This window comes from Mus caroli, chromosome 13, assembly GCF_900094665.2.
Source record: "Mus caroli chromosome 13, CAROLI_EIJ_v1.1, whole genome shotgun sequence".
Lineage (NCBI taxonomy): Eukaryota > Metazoa > Chordata > Mammalia > Rodentia > Muridae > Mus > Mus caroli.
In genome coordinates this window covers 5,450,493-5,473,646 of record NC_034582.1, presented here as the reverse complement: position 1 = coordinate 5,473,646, position 23,154 = coordinate 5,450,493, and the positions used below count along the sequence as shown (strand labels likewise).

Sequence of the window (23,154 nt, the reverse complement as noted above, 5' to 3'; positions counted from 1 at the left end):
GTCCCGCGCAATTGGATTGGAGCAGAAGCTGTGCTCCACTCACCAGAAGTCTTAAGATCCTGTGGCGGGTGTTGTGGGTAGCTGGCGAGTGTCCAACTGTCCCTTTTCTAAATCTCCACTCCCAGCCCCACCTCAGGAGGAAGTCAGGTTAGTAAGACTTGTTGAGAATGTCCCTTTTTTCCCATTTATTTATTTAATTAATTTTTACTATGAGATATTTTCTTTATTTACATTCCAAATGTTATCCCAAAAGTTCCCTATACCCTCTCCCTGCCCTGCTCCCCTACCCACCCACTCCTACTTCTTGGCCCTATACTGGGGCATATAAAGTTTGCAATACCAAAGGGCCTCTCTTCCCTAGTAGGCTATTTTCTGCTACATATGCAGGTAGAGACACAAGCTCTGGGGGTACTGGTTAGTTCATATTGTTGTTCCACCTATAGGGTCTCTGTGGATTCAAGATAGTTCTTCACTGTTCCTATGACTTGCTATAAAAATTCTAGGTCAAGTGTTTCTTGAAACTATTTTTTAAGATGTGTGTGTGTGTGTGTGTGTGTTTATTACCCTGAGATACAACTTGTCCTAATGTTTCTTTCCAGGCAATTTTACTCTCTGTGACTGAAAGGTAACTTTCTACGATATAGCTATGATTAGAACACTTTTTTTCCCTATAGAAATCAAGATAAAGATAATTACTGAGTATGGAAAAAATTGCACAAACATGGGAAGAGGAACTAAAAGAGCCTAATATTGATGTTAATTACACTCAACAATACATACAAAACCAGGATTTATCTGGCAGCAGAGTTAGCATTTCAGTGAATTCAACAAAGAAAGAAAACAATGTAGGCAAAAGGACCTGGAGCAAGGGCTCATCAACTTTCAGACGTGGTTAACAAAGATGATAGGTTAACAAACGCTTTATTAAATAGTTCTTTACATAACTTGTTGAATGGCAGAATGTGGCTGTACAAGGTTGGCTAGTTCTCTTGGGTCCACTGAAGAATCAGTTTTCATCTGGTATCACTTAACACAATTGTGTTGTACTGGCTGGTTTTATGCCAACTTGAAACAAACTAGAGTCATCAGAGAGGAGGGAAACTCAACTGAGAAAATGTCTCCATAAAATCAGGCTGTGGGCAAGCCTGTAGGGCATTTTAAAATTAGTGATTGATGGGGGAGAACCCAGACCACTGTGGGTGGGCCCATCCCTGAGATGGTAGTCCTGGGTTCTATAAGAAAGCAGGCTGAGTAAGCCGTTATAAAGAAGCCAGTATGCAGCACCCCTCCATGGCCTCTGCATCAGCTCCTGCCTGCAGATCCCTGCCCTGCTTAGCTTCCTGTCCTGACTTCCTTTGATGATGAACTGTATTGTGGAAGGATATGCTAAATAAACCCTTTCCTCCCCAAGTTTCTTTGGTGTCTCATCACACTAAGACATAAGTCTAAGACTAAGACACTGTATTTGTTACATAGATTATTACATATAGAAATTCTCAGAGGGTTTCAGTTGTACCCAATTGTGGTACAGTTCCCATTAGTATGATACAGGTTGAGTGACATTGTACTAAGAATAATGCCTCTTGCTCTTCCCCACCTTCTCCCTCTCTTCCTTTCCACCCCTGCCCCATCTCTCCCTGTCTTTTTTATGCACATGTCAAACTCGGGACCTTGGATTTACTAGGCGAATACCATACTACAATAGCTAGGAGATGTGACCTTGTTGGAGTAGATGTGACTTTGTTTGGGGAAAGTGTATCATTAGCAGGGGGCCTCTGAGATCTCGAGCTCAAGCCAGGCCTACTAGTGGCATTCTCTTCCTGCTGCTTGTGGATCCAGATGTTGAACTCTCAGCTACCTCTCCAGTGTCATGTCTGCCTGCATCCCACATGCTTCCCTCCATGATGACAATGGACTAAACTCTGAACTGTAAGCCAGCCCAAATTAAATATTTTTCTTTGTAAGAGTTGTTGTGGTCATGGTGTCTCTTCACAGCAAACCTGAGAAGTTTGAAGGAAATTTTAGATCTGGAGAGATTACTCAGCAGATTAAGAGCACTTGCTCTTGCAGAAGCCCTTAGTTCAGTTCCCAGCATTCCCATGCGGTGGTTCTCAATCACCTGCAACCCAACTTCAGGGGGTCTAATGCCCTCTTCTCACCTCTGCAGGCACACACACACTCACACAAAGTAATTTCTGGTTTCTTTGGAAACTCAGTTATGTCATATGATATTTTGCTGGGGCAGGTAGGTTAGAGGATGTTTTGCTGAAGCAGACACGTGAGAGGATGCATGGTGTTTAGAAAGAATATAAATGTGACCCCACAGGCAGTGGGAGGAAAGCTTTGGCATTGGTTCGCCTTGTATCTTGTTGCTGATCTTCTCTTGTCATGACTTTGTAGAGAGTAACTCACTAAAGAACTTTTCATGATATTCTGGAAGCTTTTTGCTGTTTCCATGAACTCAGATGGATTGGTGGAGTCTCAGGGTTTCTTCTGGATAGAACTGCCCTTGCTGATTGTTGAGTGGTGTTTTGCTGGAGGACTTTACTGCTGACAACGAACATTGGAATAGACCCAAAGAACCATTTCTAAAGAGGTCCACAACCCCCACTTCCTATTTCCTTTCTTTTCCACTACCTCTGATGTGTGGTAGACTAGAAGGGAGGTTGAAGCATTTAAGAACCCTTATTAAAGTATGTTCTGAGCCGGGCGTGGTAGCACACGCCTTTAATCCCAGCACTCGGGAGGCAGAGGCAGGCAGATTTCTAAGTTCGAGGCCAGCCTGGTCTACAAAGTGAGTTCCAGGACAGCCAGGGCTATACAGAGAAACCCTGTCTTGAAAAAAAAAAAGTATGTTCTGACAGATCCAAGCATACATACATACATGCAGGCAAAGCACTTAAACACACAAAATAAATTAGGAATTTTTTTAAAGTCTAAATTTTCTATATCAAGTCACCTTATCTATAGAACATATTTTTGTATTTATAAAGTTGCCTAAATTATAAAAAGTTTTATAAAAAGTCCATCCTTTGCAAAACAAAAGAAGAAAAGATGAACAGCTGAGAAGTTGTTCTTCTACCTTGTTTTGAGGGAGGGTCTCTCTTCTTACACACTAACTTCCTGACAAGTCTCTTGCCTTTGCCCTGTGTCACTCTAGGAATGCTGAGATTATAGCTGTGCACCACTACATTCAAGGACCGAAGTCAGGCCATCAGACTTGTATGGCTTTTACCTGCAGAACCATCTCCCAGTCTCAATGCATCGTCTTTAAAAGTGAACGAGGTGTTTGCGCTGGATGGCTCCCTTTATGTTCATTCTCCTGCCCAGCCTTGAATGCTTTTCATGGCAAAAATGCCTTTGGCTTTTTGCAGTTGGATCAGAAAGACCTGAAGGCGGCCCCAACACCAGGGAGTAACTGGGACCAGTGGGACCCAGGCACCCAGGAACTTTGCCTGACCAGTGGCACAAGTTCCTTCAGGTCTGGACCTGTGCTCTGAGCAGACCTTGGGCAGCCAGTCCCACAACACCCAGAAGAAGCTCCACTCCCAGGGGCTCTAACATGCCCAGGATCACAGGATTACAGGACCTTGGCCACACCAGGATCTCAGGATCCCAGAGGCAAATTAGCACCTACTCTCAGCAATGGACAGATCATGGAAACAGAAAATAAACAGAGACACAGTGAAACTAACAGAAGTTATGAACCAAATGGATCTAATGGATATTTATAGAACATTTCATTGTAAAAGAATATACAAATATTTCAAAAGAATATACATTCTTTTCAACACTTCATGATACCTTCTCCAAAATTGACCATATAATTGGTTGCAAAACAAACCTCAACAGATACAGGAAGAATGAAATAATCCCATGCACCCTATCAGATCACTACAGACTAAGGCTGATCTTAAATACCAACAAGAACAATGGAAAACACACATACACATGGAAGCTGAACAACACTCTACTCAACGATAACTTGGTCAAGGAAGAAATAAAGAAAAAATTAAAGGCTTTTTAGAAGTCAAAGAAAATGAAGACACATCATACCAAAACTTATGGGACAGAATGAAAGCAGTTGTAAAAGGAAAACTCATAGCTCTAAGTGCTTCCAAAAAGAAACTGGAGAAAGTATACACTAGCAGCTTGATGGCACATCTGAAAGCTCTAGAACAAAAAGAAGCAAATGCACCCAAGAGGAGAAGAAGGCAGGAAATAACCAAACTCAGGGCTGAAATCAACCAAATAGAAACAAAAATAACTATACAAAGAATCAACCAAACCAGCTGGTTCTTTGAGAAAATCAACAAGATAGATAAACCCTTAGCCAGACTAACCAGAGGGCACAGAGACAGTATCCAAATTAATAAAATCAGAAATTAAAAGAGAGACATAATGAAATATATTTTAAAATAATTACTCTGTTTGTTGAATATTAACAGTTGAAAATATTGAAACCATGTTCTACAAACAAGGAAATATTATTGATAATTTTTCTCACTGTTCTTGAAATTAGCATTTTCTTAATGTTTAACTTCAAAGAGTTTTTGCTATTTTGAAATTTTTAAAATATACTTACTGATAAAATATTTTCTCTCCCAGAAACACTGATAATCTTTTTTATATTTAGACAATGTCAAGTGGCTTTTGAATTTATTTCTTAATGATTCATTTTTAATATTCCATGCTCTTTTACTATGCTTAATTCCCAAATAATATTTTTTGTGTTTTGAAACGATTTAGTATGCAACATTAGATATAGGATCCTCAGTTATGGATAGTAGTAAATGTTCATTAATGATATTTTTAGGTATGAAAGGATAGCAATAAAAAAGTTGAACAAATTTTTATGTATTATTTGATTCTCAAAATACTCAGTATTATTAGGTTTGATGTATAAATTGCATTTAAATAATAAAAAAATTAAGAAAAAAAAAAAGATCCGATGGCAGTGTGGTTTATCAGACCCCGATTGGACATCAAGCAGAATGGTTGAGATTTTTCCAGAAGGGAAGTATTCAGCATTCACATTTGGCAGAAAATAGATGCTTCTTGGAACTGGAGAGATGGCTCAGCAGTTTAGAGCACTGGCTGTTCTTCCAGAGGACCTGGGTTCAGTTCCCAGCACCCACATGGCAGCTCACAGCGCTCTGCAACTCCAGTTCTAAGGAATCTAATACGCATACAGATGCACATGACGGGAAAACGCCAATGCAAATAAATCATAAACTTAGAACTTTGAGATATTTTTGTAGTTTTAAAAATTTTTTTTATGTAATTTGACCATCAGTTTTACCGTGTGAATTTTGTAGTTATCAAACTGTTGTAAAGGTTGAAAGGCTGCTAAAGAGTGGCAAAAGGTAAATAACAAACATGGTTTTACCGGGTGTGGTGGTCCATGTTTGTTATACTAGCACTGGGGAGAAAGGCAAGAGGATCAGAAATTCAGAGCCATTCTTGCCAGACATATGATCATAACAAATTCAAGAGACTGGAGAAATTGAGCAGTTTTTAACCTACAGTTCTACAGAAAGGGATGCCAGCAGAGAGAAAAGGCAAAATGGCTGATGTGATACAAAACAGTGGTTTATACAGTCCTCTATCTCGGGAAATTCTTGTTCTTTTCTCTATAAGACAGGACTTGCCCCCTTCCCAAATCTCACATTTCATTGGTTTAGGACACAAAGGCTTATCTAGTTAATAAACTGAGCCTTTGCCATTGTTCATCTTTTCTTTCTGTGGGGGCTCAATAACTGAGCAGATGACCTGGAACTTTCCAAGCTCTGAGTCACGTATAAGCTGTAGCTGCAGTAAGGAGGGACGGACTTAGAGCCTCCTGCTTATCCACAGCTCTGATGAACTCAAAGCACACTTCGTACTAAAGATGGACCATCACACTCTGTTTCTTACAGTCTCCAGCTATCACAGGACCAGCCTGGGATACATGAAACTGTCTGAAACGCATGCATGCATGCACACAGGCACGCTCATATGTACAAAAAACTCAACATGTCCTGTCTATCTTAGGATGCTGAATAATTAAAGATATAAGCAATTCAATTGATTTTAGTGCACACATGTACTTATCTCTATATACTTAGAATTTTGTTTTGCCTTATTAATAGCTAGAGTAATAGCTGGATGTCAGTATAGCTGACCAAACTCCCATGACCAGATAGCTCCTCAGAATCAGAGAAGCTAACATTAAAATTTGTATTCAGGGCTGGTGAGATTCCTTACCCATAAAAGCACTTGCCATTAAGCCTGATGACCCGAGTTTGGTCCTCAGAACATGAATGATAGGAAAAAGCATATTTCCAAAGAACAATTGCCACCTGTCCTCTGATGTCCATATGAGTTAACACACAGACACACTAACTGGCAAACTAATTAAATGAGAAAAAAGAAAAAGATCCACAGCTCATGGATGGAAAAGGCCAAAGGTTAGTATTTGAAGAAAATTCCATGGACTTGCTGGCTAAACTTGACTGCCCTGAGCAACGGGTTGTATAAATTTCACTGAAGTTCTTCCAAAGAATGTTTCCAAAAACCACGTGCATACTTAGGATGTCCTTAGGCCACGATCATGTTGTAAATGCCATAGACTCCAAAGATGCTGTTGGCCAGAAGCATAAGCATTCCAAGATTTTAAAAGAAAAGTGGCATTCAGCCTTGATGAGATAGGCTTGTAAATTGTCCCTTTCTTTCTTTGAAGGTAACTTTATGGGCTGTGCACAATACTATCAGGAAACAGTGTTTTGTTATTCATGAAAATGGACTGAGAAACAGCTTAGCTCAACAAGGGCCCAAAGCGAAGAAGGTACAGATCAGGCCATGTCCCAGGTCTTGTCCCACTTCCTCAGTAAATGGTTTATACTTAAAACACCCGGCTTCCCTCCTTTCTTTCCTCTCATTAACAGTTTCTGAGCTGTTACTATGAACAGGTTCTGGGCCTAGTTTGGAAAAATCTCTAATAAAAAGCTATGAGCCACTATAGTGATTTCTGCCTGGACTTATGGGTCTTTGGATCAATCCTCTGAAGTCTGACTGCTAGGGCCTTTTAAAACAATGTCCAATTTCTTTCAAAATTCTTAGGTTTCTATTGCTGTGAAGAGATACCATGACCACAACAACTCTTACAAAGAAAAATATTTAATTTGGGCTGGCTTACAGTTCAGTTTAGTCCATTGTCATCATGGAGGGAAGCATGTGGGATGCAGGCAGACATGACACTGGAGAGGAAGCTGAGAGTTCTACATCTGGATCCACAAGCAGTAGGAAGAGAATGCTACTAGTAGGCCTGGCTTGAGATCTCAAAGTGTCCCCCAACAAAGCCATGTCTACTCCAAGGTCACACCTAATATTACCACTTCCTATGAGCCTTTAGGGCCCCTTTTTGACTCAAACCACAACTCTCAGCCATGTCTTTGATGTCTGTGATGATATTCATATTTATATTCTTATGTGTGGAGTAATTAAAACTGCTGGGAGCCTCCCGGTCCCGGGCAGGGTAGCATTGGAGTCACAGAGTAGGACTCTGGTGATGGCTTTAAAGTCTGAGGGTCTCTAGAGAGATCTTTCTAGATCTCTAATTATACTGAAATGCTGATGATAACTTCTAAAAAGCCCTAAAAACGTTCTTGCTCTTTCTGAGGGTAAAAGACTGTTGGCTTAGGTGATTAACACCTGTAGCCTAACAGAGGAGGATTAAGCAATGCATCCTCTGTTCTCTCTCAGCAGGAGCTGCTGGGCTCTATCTTTCAGCCTGCTAGGTGGAAGTCGCAGGAAAAGAAGACACTTAGAGAAGTGATTATAGAGTTTATTACTAAGTTGTAAAAGTTTCCTTAAAAAGCTATCTGAGGGGAAAAGGGGAAAGATTCTAAGTGGGGAAAAGGAAAAAATTCTAGTCTAAGTGGGGAAAGGCAAAAAAGTCTCCTCTATTGATCTTAGCTTACCGTGATCACTTTGTTCTCCATACTTATACATCTTTCAGAATACATGATCACATATTACAAAGTTCATCACAAGTTCACACATAAAAAATCAAATCATAAATTGAAATAGAAGTTTACAACAGTGAATGTTTACATGCATATCCATTAGGAGTGATTATCTAGCTAAACGTCCATCACCTGTCTCAGCTCCACAGGTTCAATGAAGGTTTAAAACCATAACTAAGTTATTAGTGAAGTTTTGTATAGATAAACCCAGTTGATATTTTATCTTCTGTCCTAACACCTATAATAAATCATTAGTTCCCTTTTAATAACCTTTGGTTAATTGTTTTACAACCTCTTGGAATGTGCTCTGAGTAGGAGAAAGTCTGGTTACCATCTAACAGCAATTAACTGGTGATACTTGGGAGACTGGCAGAGTTCTCATTGCAGCTTTGATTATCAGAAAAGGACTTAACAGCAGTCCCATTAATAAAAGAGCTTAATAATCACAGATATAAGAATTCTTATAGGAGCATTAAAACTTAAGTCATCTATTTGTCTATATAGCATCACTACAAGATAGTACATCTTCGTGAATCTGCAGAGTTCTGCTCCAAAGGGGTGTGCTACTACTTATTGATTGTTATATATACTTAGTAATAACAGGAAAAGCATGTTAATAGCAGGGATCTTTGTAACCTCTTCTAGCCTAAAGCAGGCTGGTTCAGACCTTATGCCACTGAGGCGGGGCCACCTGCGGTGCAGCAATTCCAACTTGGTTGGTTTCCTTTGATGTGACACTGCCTACCACCTGCTGAGAGGCTGAACCTGATTTTCCTGAGTTAACTGAGACCTGTGAATTTGGCGACTTACTGCTAAAAGGCTGTGCTGACAACTTGGCATCATAACATCAAGAAACTAGGCTTGGCAGGGGATGGGTTCCCCCGCTTTATAAGTGCAGATTTTTAGTAAACATTTGAGCCTTGATCAGGAACCTTGTCTTGGCTTCCATTTTTCTCTCAACCGCCTAGTTTCTATCTTTTCAGCCCCAGTTTGCCTCCCAGGAGTAACTCCGGTCCATGTGAGCAGCGGGACGGCTCCCAACAAATCTTTACTAAAATGAGACCCTCACAACCTTACTTAATGAAGGCTCACCTGTCGCAGATTATATAATAATCTGAAGCAGGCCACTTCAGGATGGTCACCTGCTAGTTATTAGCTTGTCCCACTTATGGCTCTTACATAAGACCTGTGTTCTGAGGGTTAACTAATGGGCTTTTATTTAGTTGGTGTCAGCCATATTAGCTTGCTACTCTAATTATTGTTAATGAGCATTTGTTTGAGCAATAGACACTATGGGAAAAGAACTTGGGAGTCTGTGATATGTTGTTCTTTTCCAGAGATGATTTGTTTTTTGAGGTAGTTTCAAGCTGAGCCTAACTTCCAATGAAAAATCAGCATATTCTTGCTCCTCCAGGATCCAATCCTGGGATTTCAACCCAAACCAGCACTCTCAGCAGGACTTCTGGTCTTTGCTTCCCTGTTTTTTCGAGACAGGGTTTCTCTGTATAGCCCTGGCTGTCCTGGAACTCACTCTGTAGACCAGGCTAGCCTCGAACTCAGAAATCTGCCTGCCTCTGCCTCCCAAGGGCTAGGATTAAAGGCGTGCACCACCACTGCCCAGCCCTATTCTTTCATAGAAGAACCTTACTTTTTTTTTTAATTTCTTTTTTTAAAAATGATTTATGTATTTATTTTATGTGTAGGAGTAAATCATTGCTCTCTTCAGACACACCAGAAGAGGGCATCAGATCCCACTGCAGATGGTTGTGAGCCACCATGTGGTTGCTGGGAATTGAACTGAGGACCTCTGGAAGAGCAGTCAGTGCTCTTAACCACTAAGCCATCTCTCCAGCCCTGCTTCCCTATTCTTATGTGTGAGAAGCCGAACTCCATTTTTTCAGCCACTTTGTTCTTTTCCTTGAATTAGGCAATGCTCCATGAAACAGTCAGCATGGAATATCATCTCTGGAATTTGGTCCAGTGGTTTTTAGAGCTAGTCAATTTCTGAAGTCTATTCTAGGCCTGAGAGATTATATCTCGATGCCTGGTATAGGAGGGCTCAGCCCACTGTGGGCAGCACCATCCCTATGCAGGTGGGCCTGAGTTTTATAGAACAGGTAGCTGAACATAAGCTAGAGAGCCATCAAGTAAGTAGCATTCCTCCATGGTTTCTGCTTCATGCTCCTGCCTTGGCTTCCCTCAGTGATGGACTGTGGTCTGTAAGATAAAATAAACCCTTTCCTTCTGGTCAAAGCTACTTTATCATAACTTCATAAACCAAATTAGAACTCTCAGAATGTCTATCTGAACTAATACACAAACAGCCTTTGACCTAAAAATTATGGTTCCTGTATATAAGAGGGGATGCCTCAAGATACCTTTAGGTATTCAAGTTTTCATTCACTCATTTATTCATTTGACCAACAGTTACACTGAGCTCTATTTTGTGGAGCCAGATCCACTCAAATCGCTTTGATAACTCAATTTGTCAGTCTAGAAGGATTGTTCACAATGACATTGAAGCAAGAATTTAAGTCTTATGTCAAATTCAACCAGATGCAGACTAAGAGAACCCATATTCCAGGTGGAAGAAAAATGTTAAAATGCGTATTCTAGATGTAGAACTTTAACCCTTGAAACCAAGAGGTAAAGAATCCCTCCAGCTAGTGCTATACCCGTTCCTGACCCGTCCAGCAGGTCCAGTTATTCGAGGGGACCTTCTCCTAAGAACCAAATGGGGGGTAGAGAGAGATGGGGGCCTTGTGCGGATAACGGCATGGAAACCGTTCTGGATTGCATCAAGCCCCAGGCCCGAGGTTTAAATGTACAAGCAAAAGGGGAAGTGCCTTTCAGCAGGAGGAATGGGGCGGAGGAAATGCACCTCAGCAGGAGGGATGGGGCAGCGGAACTTGGTGGTATCAGGGTACATCTTGAGGTCAGGACATCCGGCACTGACTTAGGGCTGGAACGATCTGTGGTTGTTCTTGGAGCGGTGCGTGGCCCACTTTTGACCCTCTTTTCTTCTGGGGGGCGGGGAGAGGCCCAATTCAGAGATTAGGACAATAGCGTTGCCTTAATAGCTCCCAACATGTTCCCTTAAGTGGACGCCATTCTCTGCCTCAGTCTGTGTGTACTCCTTTGTTCTTCATAAACAGAACACAGCAGGGACTCTGAATACACATCATACATTACGTGGCCAAATGAACTGGCTGGCCAGAGGGTGGGATGTCTTGTTTTTATGAGATGTTTACAAGCTAACACCATGATCAGTTGCTAGGCAAGACTTACTGGCTGTAGGGACTGATACCCACAGTTGCTGTCACTTTCCCATATAGGTGACATATGGCTCTACCAACTGACCAAATCTCATACCAGGAAGCTGTACGCAGCAGTGCTCAGAAGTCTACTGCTAAGCCCAGCGGTGGTGGTGCACGCCTTTAATCCCAGCACTCAGGAGGTAGAGGCAGGTGGATTTCTGAGTTCGAGGCCACCCTGGTCTACAAAGTGAGTTCCAGGACAGCCAGGGCTACACAGAGAAACCCTGTCTCAAAAACCAAACCAAACCCAAACAAACAAACAAACAAACAAACAAAAAAAGAAGTCTACTGCTGGTGTTTGGCCACTGTTACCCCTACTTGACATTGATTCTACATCCTTTATTGAGCTAACATACACAGTGAACAAATCTTAAGCTTGGATTACTTTGACATAAACACTTACCCTGGCCTCCATCTTCAATGGCCTGGTTTTGAACTTCAAGTCATTGTAATCAAGTACTTACACTTTTTGTTTCTGGCTTCCACAGTGGAGTGGTCTGTTACACTAGTGTGTGTACCATACTTGTTCTTCTCATTGCTTGATAGCAACTCATCTTAAGCATCAAGGATTTACTCACTGTAGCTGTTCAGCAGGGATGTCATAAGCTAGTAGGAGGTCCATATAAGAGGACAGATGGGACCAAGGAGATGGTCCCATCTCAGATGGTGAAGTGCCTGTTATGTAAGCAGGAGGACCTGAATCTGAATCCCCAGCACCCAGGTGAAAGCCAGGAGTGGTGGTGCAAGCCTATAACCCTAGCACTAGCGGTGTGTCACGGAGTTCTGTGTGGAGCAGACCTCTCTGGCCAGCCAGTCTAGCAAATTGCTAAGCTCTGGATTTAGTGAGAAACCTTGTTTCAATGAGTAAGGTGATACATGAAAGACATCTGACATTAACCTCTGACTTCTACATATAGGTAGGTATACACACACAGAGACATAGATACAGATAGAAGGACTCACAATATATCACCTACTTAAAAGTACTTTGTTCCCAGCCCTTAGGAGGCAGAGGAAGGACCTCTATGGAGGCCAGCCTGGTCCACACAGCACGGTTTAAGACAGTACTACATAAAAAGGGGGGTTAATTTGAGAACCTAGGTGAGATCTAGCTTATCAGAGAATATGACTGTCACTGAATTCCTGGCTCAAGAAAAAATGCTGGTGGGTTTTCATAATGAGGGCCAGAGTCTGAATCTGAACCAAGGTTAAGAAATGGGAATCAAGAGCTGGAGAGATGGTTTAGCGGTTAAGAGCACTGACTGCTCTTCCAGAGGTAATGAGTGCAACTCCCAGCAACCACATGGTGGCTCACAACCATCTGTAATGGGACATGATGCCCTCTTCTGGTGTGTCTGAAGATAGCCATAGTGTACTTATAAAAATAAAATAAATAAATCTTAAAAAAAAAAAAGAAATGCAAATCAAGCCAATCTTCCAGGTCTCTCATCAGGCAGGACTTGCGTCCAAACATTTCCTGCATTTTCCTGCAACACAATCACGGTGGTTCAGTTTTCTATCCTGCCATTACATGGTAAGGTTGATCTCTACAATTTTGGATTTTGCTTTGTTTTTCACACAAGCTCTCATTTGTAGGCCTACCTGGCCTGGAGTTCTCAGAGTTCTGCCTCTGCTACCAGGTACTAGGATTGGCAGTTTCTCCACTTGGTTTTTTCAGGCAGTCTCTCTCACTGAACCTGGAGCTCATTAATTTGGTTAGGGTGGCTGGCCAATCAGCTCCAGAAATCCACCTTTGCTTGCCCTTGGTCAGCACTGGGTTCAGGATCCGTGCTTAAGTACCCAGCTATTATTACACGGGTGCCTGGGATCCAAACCCAAGACCTCATGATTACCAGCAAGCACTTTATGGATGGAATCATGTCTCCAGCCCCTCCATATCTCCTTTCTTTCTAAAATGGAGTATTTGTCTAAATGCTCCAGATTGTTCATTCATCTGATTTTATAAACGTAACAGATCTCTATGCTAAAACTTACCTTTGGGAATCTAAAGCATGTAGACAATAGATCTAGCATAAAGGATATGAAGATGGAGATGGCTCAGGGGGCATACTCTCCTGCTGTGAAGAGGAGCTGAGTTCAAACCCCCTGCACCCATGTAAAAGCTGGGCATGATTCCCTTGTCCCAGTAACCCCAGAACCAGGGACAAGGATGGGTAGATCAGAGGCACTCACTAGCCAGCAAGCCTACCTTTAGGTTTAGGGAGAACCTGCCTCAGAAACTGAGGTGAAGAGGAATTAAGACTCCTAACACTCCTAACATCCTCCTTTAGTCTTCGCATGCATGGCATCCAGGCACACATGCACATACATACTGAGAGGACTGAATTAGCCAGAGCCAGGCTGACTCCACGACAGGCTGCAAACTGGCAGTTTGGGAGGCTAGCCCTAAAGTTTCTGTTTCCCAGAAATGAGAACCCAGTCCCAAGAACCTGTGGTCAGGCAGCTATAGGCTCCAGCAGCCAATCCAAGGACACCTTATCATTTGGCCTGAAGTAAGAATAGGTAGCTAGAAAGAGGAAGTCTAAGAAGCAGTCAGACCTTGGAGATTGAGCTAAAGGTAAGGGGGCACATAGTCCTGCCTGGAATTCCCCTGGCAATAAAAGCTGGCCCTGAGAGCCACCAGGGGTCTCCCAATTTGGGAATGAGACCCCAGCATGCAGGAAATTAAGCTGAATAAACACCCTTTGCTTTTGCATGCGATTTGAGTCCAGGGTATCACTCTCTGGTGACTCCTGAACCTTAACAATACTACATACATGAATATAACAATTTAAGGCAGAAAGCTGTTTCTCAGGATATTCAAGTATAATATGCCCAAATTCACTATGTAGAAAGTACCTTATTAGGGCTAAAAAATGAAAGGAAGTCTTTAAAAAAAAGTTTACCTTTGCAAGGTAATCAAGATATGTCATCTCATTAGATTTCTATCCCTCGACCCTGGTAAGGGTCCAACGGACGAGAACGATCCAACCAGCATCTCCAAGGAAATAGACGACAACTTTCACTAGGATTTACTTTAGGTGTGTCCTGCTATGCGTTTCTTCCATTAGAAGGGAAAGCCAGTGTTCCCACCACCGTCCAGTAGAGTAAGAATACAATGAACAACTAAACACCCTAGCTATCCTTCAGAACTAACACATCTACCTTAAATCCTAAGGTCAGAGGTAGTTATGTTTCTATGTGTTTCTTCCATTAGAAGGGAAAGCCAGTGTTCCCACCACCGTCCAGTAGAGTAAGAATACAATGAACAACTAAACACCCTCGCTATCCTTCAGAACTAACACATCTACCTTAAATCCTAAGGTCAGAGGTAGTTATGTTTTGGGAGAGGGATACAATTCCTTATTTTAAAAGATGCTGGTGCTAAGGAGTTTACTGGGTCCTGCTGTTTGTACACATCATGTCCTCACAGCAGTCTAGCAATACAGCAGGACCTGACACTTGCACTTCAGAGTCTCAGGTTACAGATCACTGTTCAGCGGAATAGCCACTAGAGCTAGCTAAAGCTACTGGGAACTAATCAGGTGTAGTCAGCCAATTCCTAGAAAATAAAACTACAAGTATTTTACCTATGTTAAAGGTATATAGCATTTATCATGTTTAAGATACAATACACAGATTAACCATAATATCCAGATATTAACAAGCCAGACAATATTAAAATAATTTATTTTTAATTTTCAATAAATTCTTGCGACATAGTCATATCCCCAATGATAAATCAACTGTTCAGAATTAGCAAGAAATTAGGTTTATAAAATTTTTACAAGAAAAAATGTATCCATTATGCAGCATTTAAGAATAAAGGTGTCTAAAGAGCTCAAATGTGACACACCTGTGGCAAGTTTTAAAAGAACATGAATCAAAANACAGTATCAATATATGCCTATTCTATAACCTCAAAATCTTAATATATGCCTATTCTGTGACGTCAATCTAGTCACTGTATGTTTCCTCACCACTNCTCCTTCCCACTTCCACCTCTAAATTAAGACCTGATCATAGAACAGCAAGCCCGTTACGGGACTCTTGATTATCACCCATTAAAATTCTGGTTGTTGCTGGCCATGTGGTACACTCTAATCCCAGTACCTGGGAGTCAGAGGAAGGTGGATCTCTGAGTTTTGAGGCTAGCCTAGTCTACAAATTGAGTTCTAGAATAGCCAGAGCTACACAGAGAAAGAAACACCCCTCCAAGACTCTTCCCTAGATTTTTCTTTTGTTGTTGTTGTTGTCTTAACAAAGGGGTGCTAATGCTACTAAATTATCTAACTCAAACCAGACCCCCTCCAACAAGAGTATCCAGNGCCCGCCATGGTAGAGTCAAAGGTTTTCCCAACTCTTTAGAGTAGAACTCACTCCCACCTTATGACTAACCATCTTTATCACTAGGACTGTAAGCAGATTTTGCTGCATAGCTAATCAGTTACCATTACTACCAAAAGTAACAGTTACCTTTAAGTAGAAAAATAGTAACTTCAGGATGGCTAAAGCACAAAATCAACTGAGAATGACAAAAACTAGTATACAGAACTGGCCTTTTAAATCTGTGGGTCAAACCTCCAGGGGCTCAAGCAACTATCTATTAATATTTGATCTGTACCGCACATGCAAACTTCTCCTTATCATAAAGCATAGTACAACAATCATTTACATGAGCATTTACGCTGTGTTTAGTGTCATGACCACGCCAGAGATGAGGTGAAGTGTAGTCAGTAATATGCAAATANAATACGTTCTATTGACTTGAGCATCCACAGTATTGGTTATACAGGGATTCCTGAGATTAACCATGCTGTATGAAGACCGAGAGAGCCATGTACTTTCCTCTGAACCTGCTCTGTCTGTTGCTATTGTTGTTACAATTATCTTTAGGATTAGGGACTCAACAGCCATGACATCATGCCTACAAGACAATCATGGTACACTCAGCCGTATCCTGAGCCCTGCCCATTTCACCTCTTAGTGCTGTTTTAAAGCAGCCAAGCAGTGTTTTCTGCTCAATTTTCTGATGTATGATAAAAATCTAAAGATATAGAAAACACTTGGCAATTAGCAAAGTGTTCTGAAAGTGTCTGTCAAAATGTAAAATATGAGTTCTAGTTATTTCCTCAATCTTGTCATAGCCAGGTATTTGGACAGGCTAAATTAAGTTTTACTTATGGCATAATTTNCCAATAACCTCTCCCAAATGTCTTTTACAGACATCAGTGCATATATATGGGATATATAATATAAAACTGTAAGCTAGTTGAGTTTTTCTTTTCTCAAAACAAATTCTGGTTGTAAAATACCTGTGCATCATACAAGAGGGCCCAACTTAAAACCAAACGAAACCATTCTTACCAGGTAGAAAAACTTTCAAATCATTTACACATTTACAATCTATGTATTTTCTCGTGGTCAACAAATGGGCTCAAATGGTTTAAGTTATCCCACCATTTGAAGAGGAAAGTATCTGCAATTATCTTAAACCACGGAGTTAACTTAATTTCACCACTGGCTGCCTTCTTCAAAAGTTCTCTGACTTCTTCCTTTGAGACATAGCAATAGCTCTTAATCTCGTTGGGATCTGGATTCAAGGTGACATTCTTCCTCAGAAACAGAATGTAATCAACTTCATGTTCACCCCAGATACCATCCGATTGGGCCTTGTAGTAAATTCTTGTTAGATAATTCATTTCATTTAGATCAACCTACAAGAAGAAAAGATAAATCAGTTAATAATACTATTGATGAGGTCAGGCAGAGGGGTGCATGTCTTTAATCCCAGTACTCAGGAGGCAGAGCTAGGTGATTCTCTGAGTTTAAGGCACAGAGAGTTCCAAGCTAGCCAGGGATGTACAGTGAGACATGTCTCAAAAACCAAACAAACAATAACAGAAACCAAAGAAAAGGAAAAACAGACTTGTGACAAAAGCTAACCTAAAGTTAATACATCTCAAGAATATCTTATTTTTTAAATGTATTTTTTGTGTATGAGTGTGTAGCTTGCATGTGTATCTGTGTACCAGGTGTGTGCCTGGTGCCTTCAAATAGAAGGAGGCAACTGATCTCCTAGAACTGGAGTTGCAGAGGAGTGTAAGCTGCCATGCTGGTGCTGAGTGTTAAACATGGGTCCCCTGGAAGAGCAGCCAGTGTTCTGAGCTGAGCCATCTCTCCAGCCCTTTAACAGTATCTTGAATGACAGCAGCACAGTTTTACAATCAGAGCTTTTAAATATATGGAAAAATTATTACTGTCTTGAGTGTCTCAATTTTTTTATTCCTGAGACCAAACCCAAGTTAATTTGTTTTCAAAATATTAAAAAGTACTCAGCCGGGCCTGGTGGTGCACGCCTGTAATCCCAGCACTTGGGAGGGAGAGGCAGGTGGATTTCTGAGTTCGAGGCCAGCCTGGTCTACAGAGTGAGTTCCAGGACAGCCAGGGCTACACAGAGAAACCCTGTCTCGAAAAAACAAAACAAAACAAAAGTACTCAAACTAGAATGTAGCATCCTTATTTTAAAACTGCTATTACAGAAAAACATTCAGCTGCGTCTGAGACACTTTGTTTTAATCCTCAAAGAGGACAGTTTAGTCAGGCCTGATGGCATCCTCCTTTAGTCCTAGCATGTTGGCTGGAAGCTGAAGCAGGCGGATCTCTATGAGTTCAGGGCTAGCCTGATCTACACAGTGAGCTCTAGGCTAGCTAGCCCTAAAATTTGTTTCTTAAAATAACAGTCATAGTTTTGTTCAAGTCTACAAGGCTGGCTATTATAATTGATCAAATCAGCGATGAATGTTTTCTTGTGGTGAGCTGATTTCCCTGGAATTGTTCTTTCTAAAAACATTTTCTATCTATGTATGTATCTGTCTGTCTGTCTATCTACCTACCTACCAGCCTATCTAACCTATTTTTGAGGCAAAGTTTTACCATGTAGCCCTGGCTAGCTTAGAGCTTTAAGTAGATACGACTGACCTGCAACTCGGAACCGCGACCTCTGCCTCCTGAGTGCTGGAATTTAGCTCACTGAGGGCTTGCCAAGCATGAATGAAGCCCTGGGCTCCATCCCTAGCACTATGGTGTATGCTTGTATTCTCAGCGCTAGGAGAATAAAGGCAGGATCATCACCTCAAGGTCGTCCTCAGCTACAGCTTAAGTTTAAGGTTAGCCTGAGCCATATGAGATCCATGGAATCTCAAATATAAATAAATAAATAAATAAATAATAAAATAAAATAAAGAGGGTGGCCAGAAATATGGCCCAGGAGTTAAAAGTGCTGTCTTGTGCTTCCATAGGACTATGGTTTGAGTCTTAGCACTCACATGTCAGCCAATACCTGTCCTTAACTCTAGTTCCAAGGGATTCAACTCCCTCTTTTGGCTTCCTCTGGTACTGCATGTAGATGGCCCACATGAGACACATGCAGGAAAAAGACACAAAGTAAAAATAGGTATTATTATTATTATTATTTAAAAAAGAGGCCGAGAGATGGCTCAGCAGTATCTACCAGAAGATCCAGATTTGGTTGCCAGCACCCATGTGGGGATCTAACACTCTCTTTTCTGGTGTCCTTGGGCAGCAGGCATACATATTGTGTACATAAATGTTGGCAAAACGTTCATACATATAAAATAAAATAATCAAATCTAGGAGGTAGTTTTTAAAAAAGTATAAAATAAAAATTTAGCTGGATTTGGAATGTGGGCCAATAATCCCAGCATTTAGGAGGCAAAACCTAGCATTTGGTTGGAGGCCAATAAGAGCTGGGCAGCAAGGTACTGTCTCAAAAACCAAAACAATAAAAATGCACATAATAGTCCTTATTGAAGGGCTAATTCAATAAACCAGGAAGTTAAGGAACACAGATCATACACTACTATAATCTCAGCAACTGGGATACTGAGGCAGGAGGATCAAGAATTTAAGGCAAGCTTGGACTACACAGCTAAATTCTATCTCAAAACAAAGTTACTGGCCTGGAACTTAAAGAAGAGCACACAGGAAGAATGTACAAAACTCTGGGTTCCACTCAAAGCATTGCTGACAATTTCTTTCTGGTAATTACCCAGTGTCTTAACATGCTTGGGTTTAGGCTGCAGACTGTGGATAATAATAAGAGCGGGTACCTCTTCCAAGGGTATTCCCAACTCGGCTTTTAAGCGCCGTTGTGCTGCTCGCTTCACACCAATGGCGTTGTTCTCTTCCAGCTCGCCTGGGTTACTTAATGGATGACTACAGCAACTATTGGTGAAGCAACCTGGGAAACAGTAATATGAACAAAGAAGAATTTTTTTCCCAATCCTTGAAAGACCAAGGAAAAACTTTCCTAAGTAATCAGATAAATAGAGTTTTAAGTTAACTCTAACAGGCTTCCAGAAGCATTTTCTAAAAGACATTTATGGGTAAGTTTTAAAGCTTTCTTAATCAAGATCAAAATACAGAGATAATTCAGATTGGATTAGACTCAGTGGGTAAGATTATTTAATGTAAAATACAAGTGAAGCCATGTGCCTGGCTGATTCTTTTAGATGTTGGCTCCAAAAAGTTCAGTCAGATTAAATAGTTCCCAGCAAACTCTACCTTATTCATTAAGTATACCAACCTGGAAAGGTAATTTTAGCATCTGATCTCTGCTGTAACAGGAGCTTATTTTCAGTATTAAACAAGAAGACACTAAAAGCTCGATGTATTAATCCTAAAAGCAAAACAAATATGATTGGTCAGATTTTGCCAGCTATTTGTCCGGTTTTCCCTCCCGCAGTTGAGAATATGATTATTCTCAATCATATTTTGACAGTTCTGCTGTTTTCCAGTCTTCTAACATGAAGTCCTCTGTGGCTGTTACGGAGAACAGTTCCAGGAAACCAGCAGCAGACTGAGTACTAGACTCTGTCACTACAGGAAAGGAACCGCAGCTTTGATTAGTGTCAAATGCTCTTTCTTTAACGCAGACCATTTGGTATCCTGCTTTGTGTGTGTGTCTGTGTAGGTTCATATTTTCCTTCAATACCTACTCCTCCCTCTAATCTTCTGAAAGACAGACTTGAGAACTATGATAATATCTATTTCTTCTTTATGATCCCCAGTAACTCTGAAGCCACTTAGTGGAGGGAAATATTACAGGAGAGGTAGAAAGGTAGATTTTACTTGTACACACCATTTAACTGGAATGAAAGGTAAGACAGCAGTAAGAAATGAATCTCTCAGTACTTGGGGAGCAGATGTCTGTGACAACCAGCCAGTCAGATCTATACACAGTGAGACCCTCTTCAAACCCCAGAAGAGAAAGCATTCCTTTCATCTCAGTATTTTTCTTAGTTAAATGTCTAGACAAGTCACTTTATAACTAAGAATACTTTAAGACAGTACCTTTGTCGATGTTTTCATTAAGGTGACAATTTTTCTTGGTGTCAGCCCCAATTTTATTGTCATTTTCATCAATAAGAATGCACATCTCTGCTAGAAGCTGAACCTGTTTTTCATCAAGATGGCTGGTATTTATTTCAGGCATTGTGACAGAATGTCTGATCTGGCCTAGAACACTATCACAGAGAAAAGTCATTGTATTAGTTTGACATTCTAACACAAGCACTGTTAGAAGTGAAAGTGGACTTCAATTACAACATTCATAAACTAATGTAAAATCCTCTCTAGGCTAGTTTTCAAATGTGAGCAATTTGTAAACTTTCTGAAATAACATCTTTAACTCATAATGCCAGGATATAAAGAATGAACTTCACGATCACAGGATAAAGTGATATTTTCCCACCCACTTAAAGATGTTTAAAGTACAAATGCACATCACCGAACTCAAGAAAAAGATCTAGAAACATAACGAAGACACGTTTCCATCTCTTTATAAACCCACGTGGACGTTTACCAACCACAACACCTGCAAAGCACTCTTAAACTAGAAGAAAGCTTAGGGGTAGACCTATTTATTCATTTTTGGAAGAAGACAAGTGAAGTGTTCCATACTGGAGGGAAGAACAAATTTTTCTCAGGTCCCTTTTTATAACTAACTCAACTCCCCAAGGGCTATGAACCATTACATTTCTCGACCGCTGAATCGCTCTTCAGGGAGTTTCCATGGACAACCCTGAGAACCCGATGGGACTCAGTCCGCCACCCAACGCTTTCCAGGACCAGGCACCCTGCCCCGAACGTCAGAGGCCACCATGGCGAGTCAAGCTGGGAAACCGTATCACCTCAGCCTCATACAGCCACCCACCCTTCTTGGTCCCCACTCGCCATCCTTCCCCAAATAGAAGGGAGGCTTACCAGAGATTCCGGCTGCAGGTGCTGAGAAGCTGTGGGGAGAGCAGTACTTCAATCCTCTCCGCAGCATGCTCCGCCTCCAGGCCCCGCCCCCTAACAGCATATCCAATCGCTCGCGCCAGTGTCCGTCCGCGCCACATGCCTCTAGCCAATTGCCAATCTAGCACAAGCCTGACGTCACGGCCGCGCCAGGTTAGCGCGCGGTGGCACCACTTGCCCTGCTGTGGCTCTGAAAGAAGCACTGGAGGTCTCCAGGAGTGATTGCGGCCCTGGGACCCGAGCGAGGGTGTTGGCGACCCCCAGTGGACAGCTGAGACGGCCCGCGCGTCTAGCTGCTCCGCGGTGGGAAAGCTTCCTTACTGGGGAGGCTTCTTGAGGAGGGTTCGGTCGCCAGCCAATGGCACCTTGGACCATGCCCGGGCTCGCCAATCAGCTGGAGGCAAGGCTAGGGCGGGTCCCTGACTCTGTGCGTGATGATGTCAGATGCCTGAGACGTGTATTCTGACAACTACAGTTTTCTCACTGGACTTCCTGTGGGTTGGTCTTGATGGAAATTAAGAAAAATCAAGAGATCATTGCTAATGGGTTAGTTTGGAAGCTTTACTCCTGCCTTCCCAACATGTTATTCCGGTCTGTTTCCAGTTAGAAGGTGCTGTAGATTTGCAGCAGCAATAATTCCCAAGGCGTTATGCAATGTAGAGTAATTGTCCAGCAAAGTTAAATGAAGTAGAGGCCGATTGGGGAAACAGCATTTGGACTGAATTAATTTTACAGTCGTTAAACCATCGTGTGACAGTCCATTTTTAATAAATTCAGCGACTCAAGTTATTATAGGATAGGAATTTTTCACTACAGATTATATGTGAAGTTTTGGTAAATTTGGTGGCACACGTCTTAAACCACAGCAATCAGGAGGCAGAGGCAAGGCGGATCTCTTGAGTTTGAGGCCAACCTGGTCTACAAAGTGAGTTCCATGGCAGCTGGGGCTACACAGAGAAACCCTGTCTGGAAAAACGAATTAATTATTACATATACAATTGGGGAAAAGTTCCTGTCTCGAACAACCAAGTAAATAAAAGAATAGGGGCTGGAGAGATGGCTCAGCAGTTGAGAGCACTGGCTGCTCTTCCAGAAGTCCTAATTTCAATTCCCAGAAACCACATAGTGGCTCACAACCATCTGTAATAGAATCTGATGCCCTCTTCTTGTGTGTCTGAAGACAGTTACAGTGTACTCATACAGAAAATAAATATATCTTTAAAAAATAAATGAATAAATATAATAATTATTATTAGTTACAGTAGTAATTATCATTATGATTTGGTGTAATTGTGAAAAAGTTCATTTAAGCTATTACACCAGTCACGTTTATAATTTTTGTAGTGTATATGTATAGTGTATGCATTATGTGCAAGTATGTGTTCAGGTACATGTACTGGCTGGTTTTGTGTGTCAACTTGACACAGCTGGAGTTATCACAGAGAAAGGAGCTTCAGTTGAGGAAATGCCTCCATGAGATCCAACTGTAAGGCATTTTCTCAATTAGT

The 23,154-nt window shown here is 41.4% G+C and overlaps 1 protein-coding gene across 1 annotated transcript; it reads right to left on the bottom strand.

Moving 5' to 3' along the window:
• Nucleotides 1-15,578: 15,578 nt before the first annotated feature.
• Nucleotides 15,579-21,980, bottom strand: LOC110307981 (isopentenyl-diphosphate Delta-isomerase 1). Its single transcript, XM_021180296.2, has 5 exons — nucleotides 21,611-21,980; nucleotides 20,699-20,871; nucleotides 19,932-20,024; nucleotides 19,456-19,586; nucleotides 15,579-17,040 (listed from the first exon to the last, which is right to left on the bottom strand). Exons 1-5 carry the CDS (start codon nucleotides 21,745-21,747, stop codon nucleotides 16,723-16,725), a joined length of 852 nt encoding a protein of 283 aa, XP_021035955.1. The 5' UTR covers nucleotides 21,748-21,980; the 3' UTR covers nucleotides 15,579-16,722.
• Between the last annotated feature and the right edge of the window lie 1,174 nt (nucleotides 21,981-23,154).

What these genes read in the sequence shown, in the direction of transcription:
- LOC110307981 (XM_021180296.2), bottom strand. Translation starts at nt 21,747, where the DNA reads ATGTGGCGCGGACGGACACTGGCGCGAGCGATTGGATATGCTGTTAGG. An exon ending in TAATGAAAACATCGACAAAG is followed by an intron (nt 20,025 to 20,698) that starts GTACTGTCTTAA and finishes TTTTGCTTTTAG; the next exon opens with GATTAATACATCGAGCTTTT. An exon ending in TGGGAATACCCTTGGAAGAG is followed by an intron (nt 17,041 to 19,455) that starts GTACCCGCTCTT and finishes TTCTTCTTGTAG; the next exon opens with GTTGATCTAAATGAAATGAA.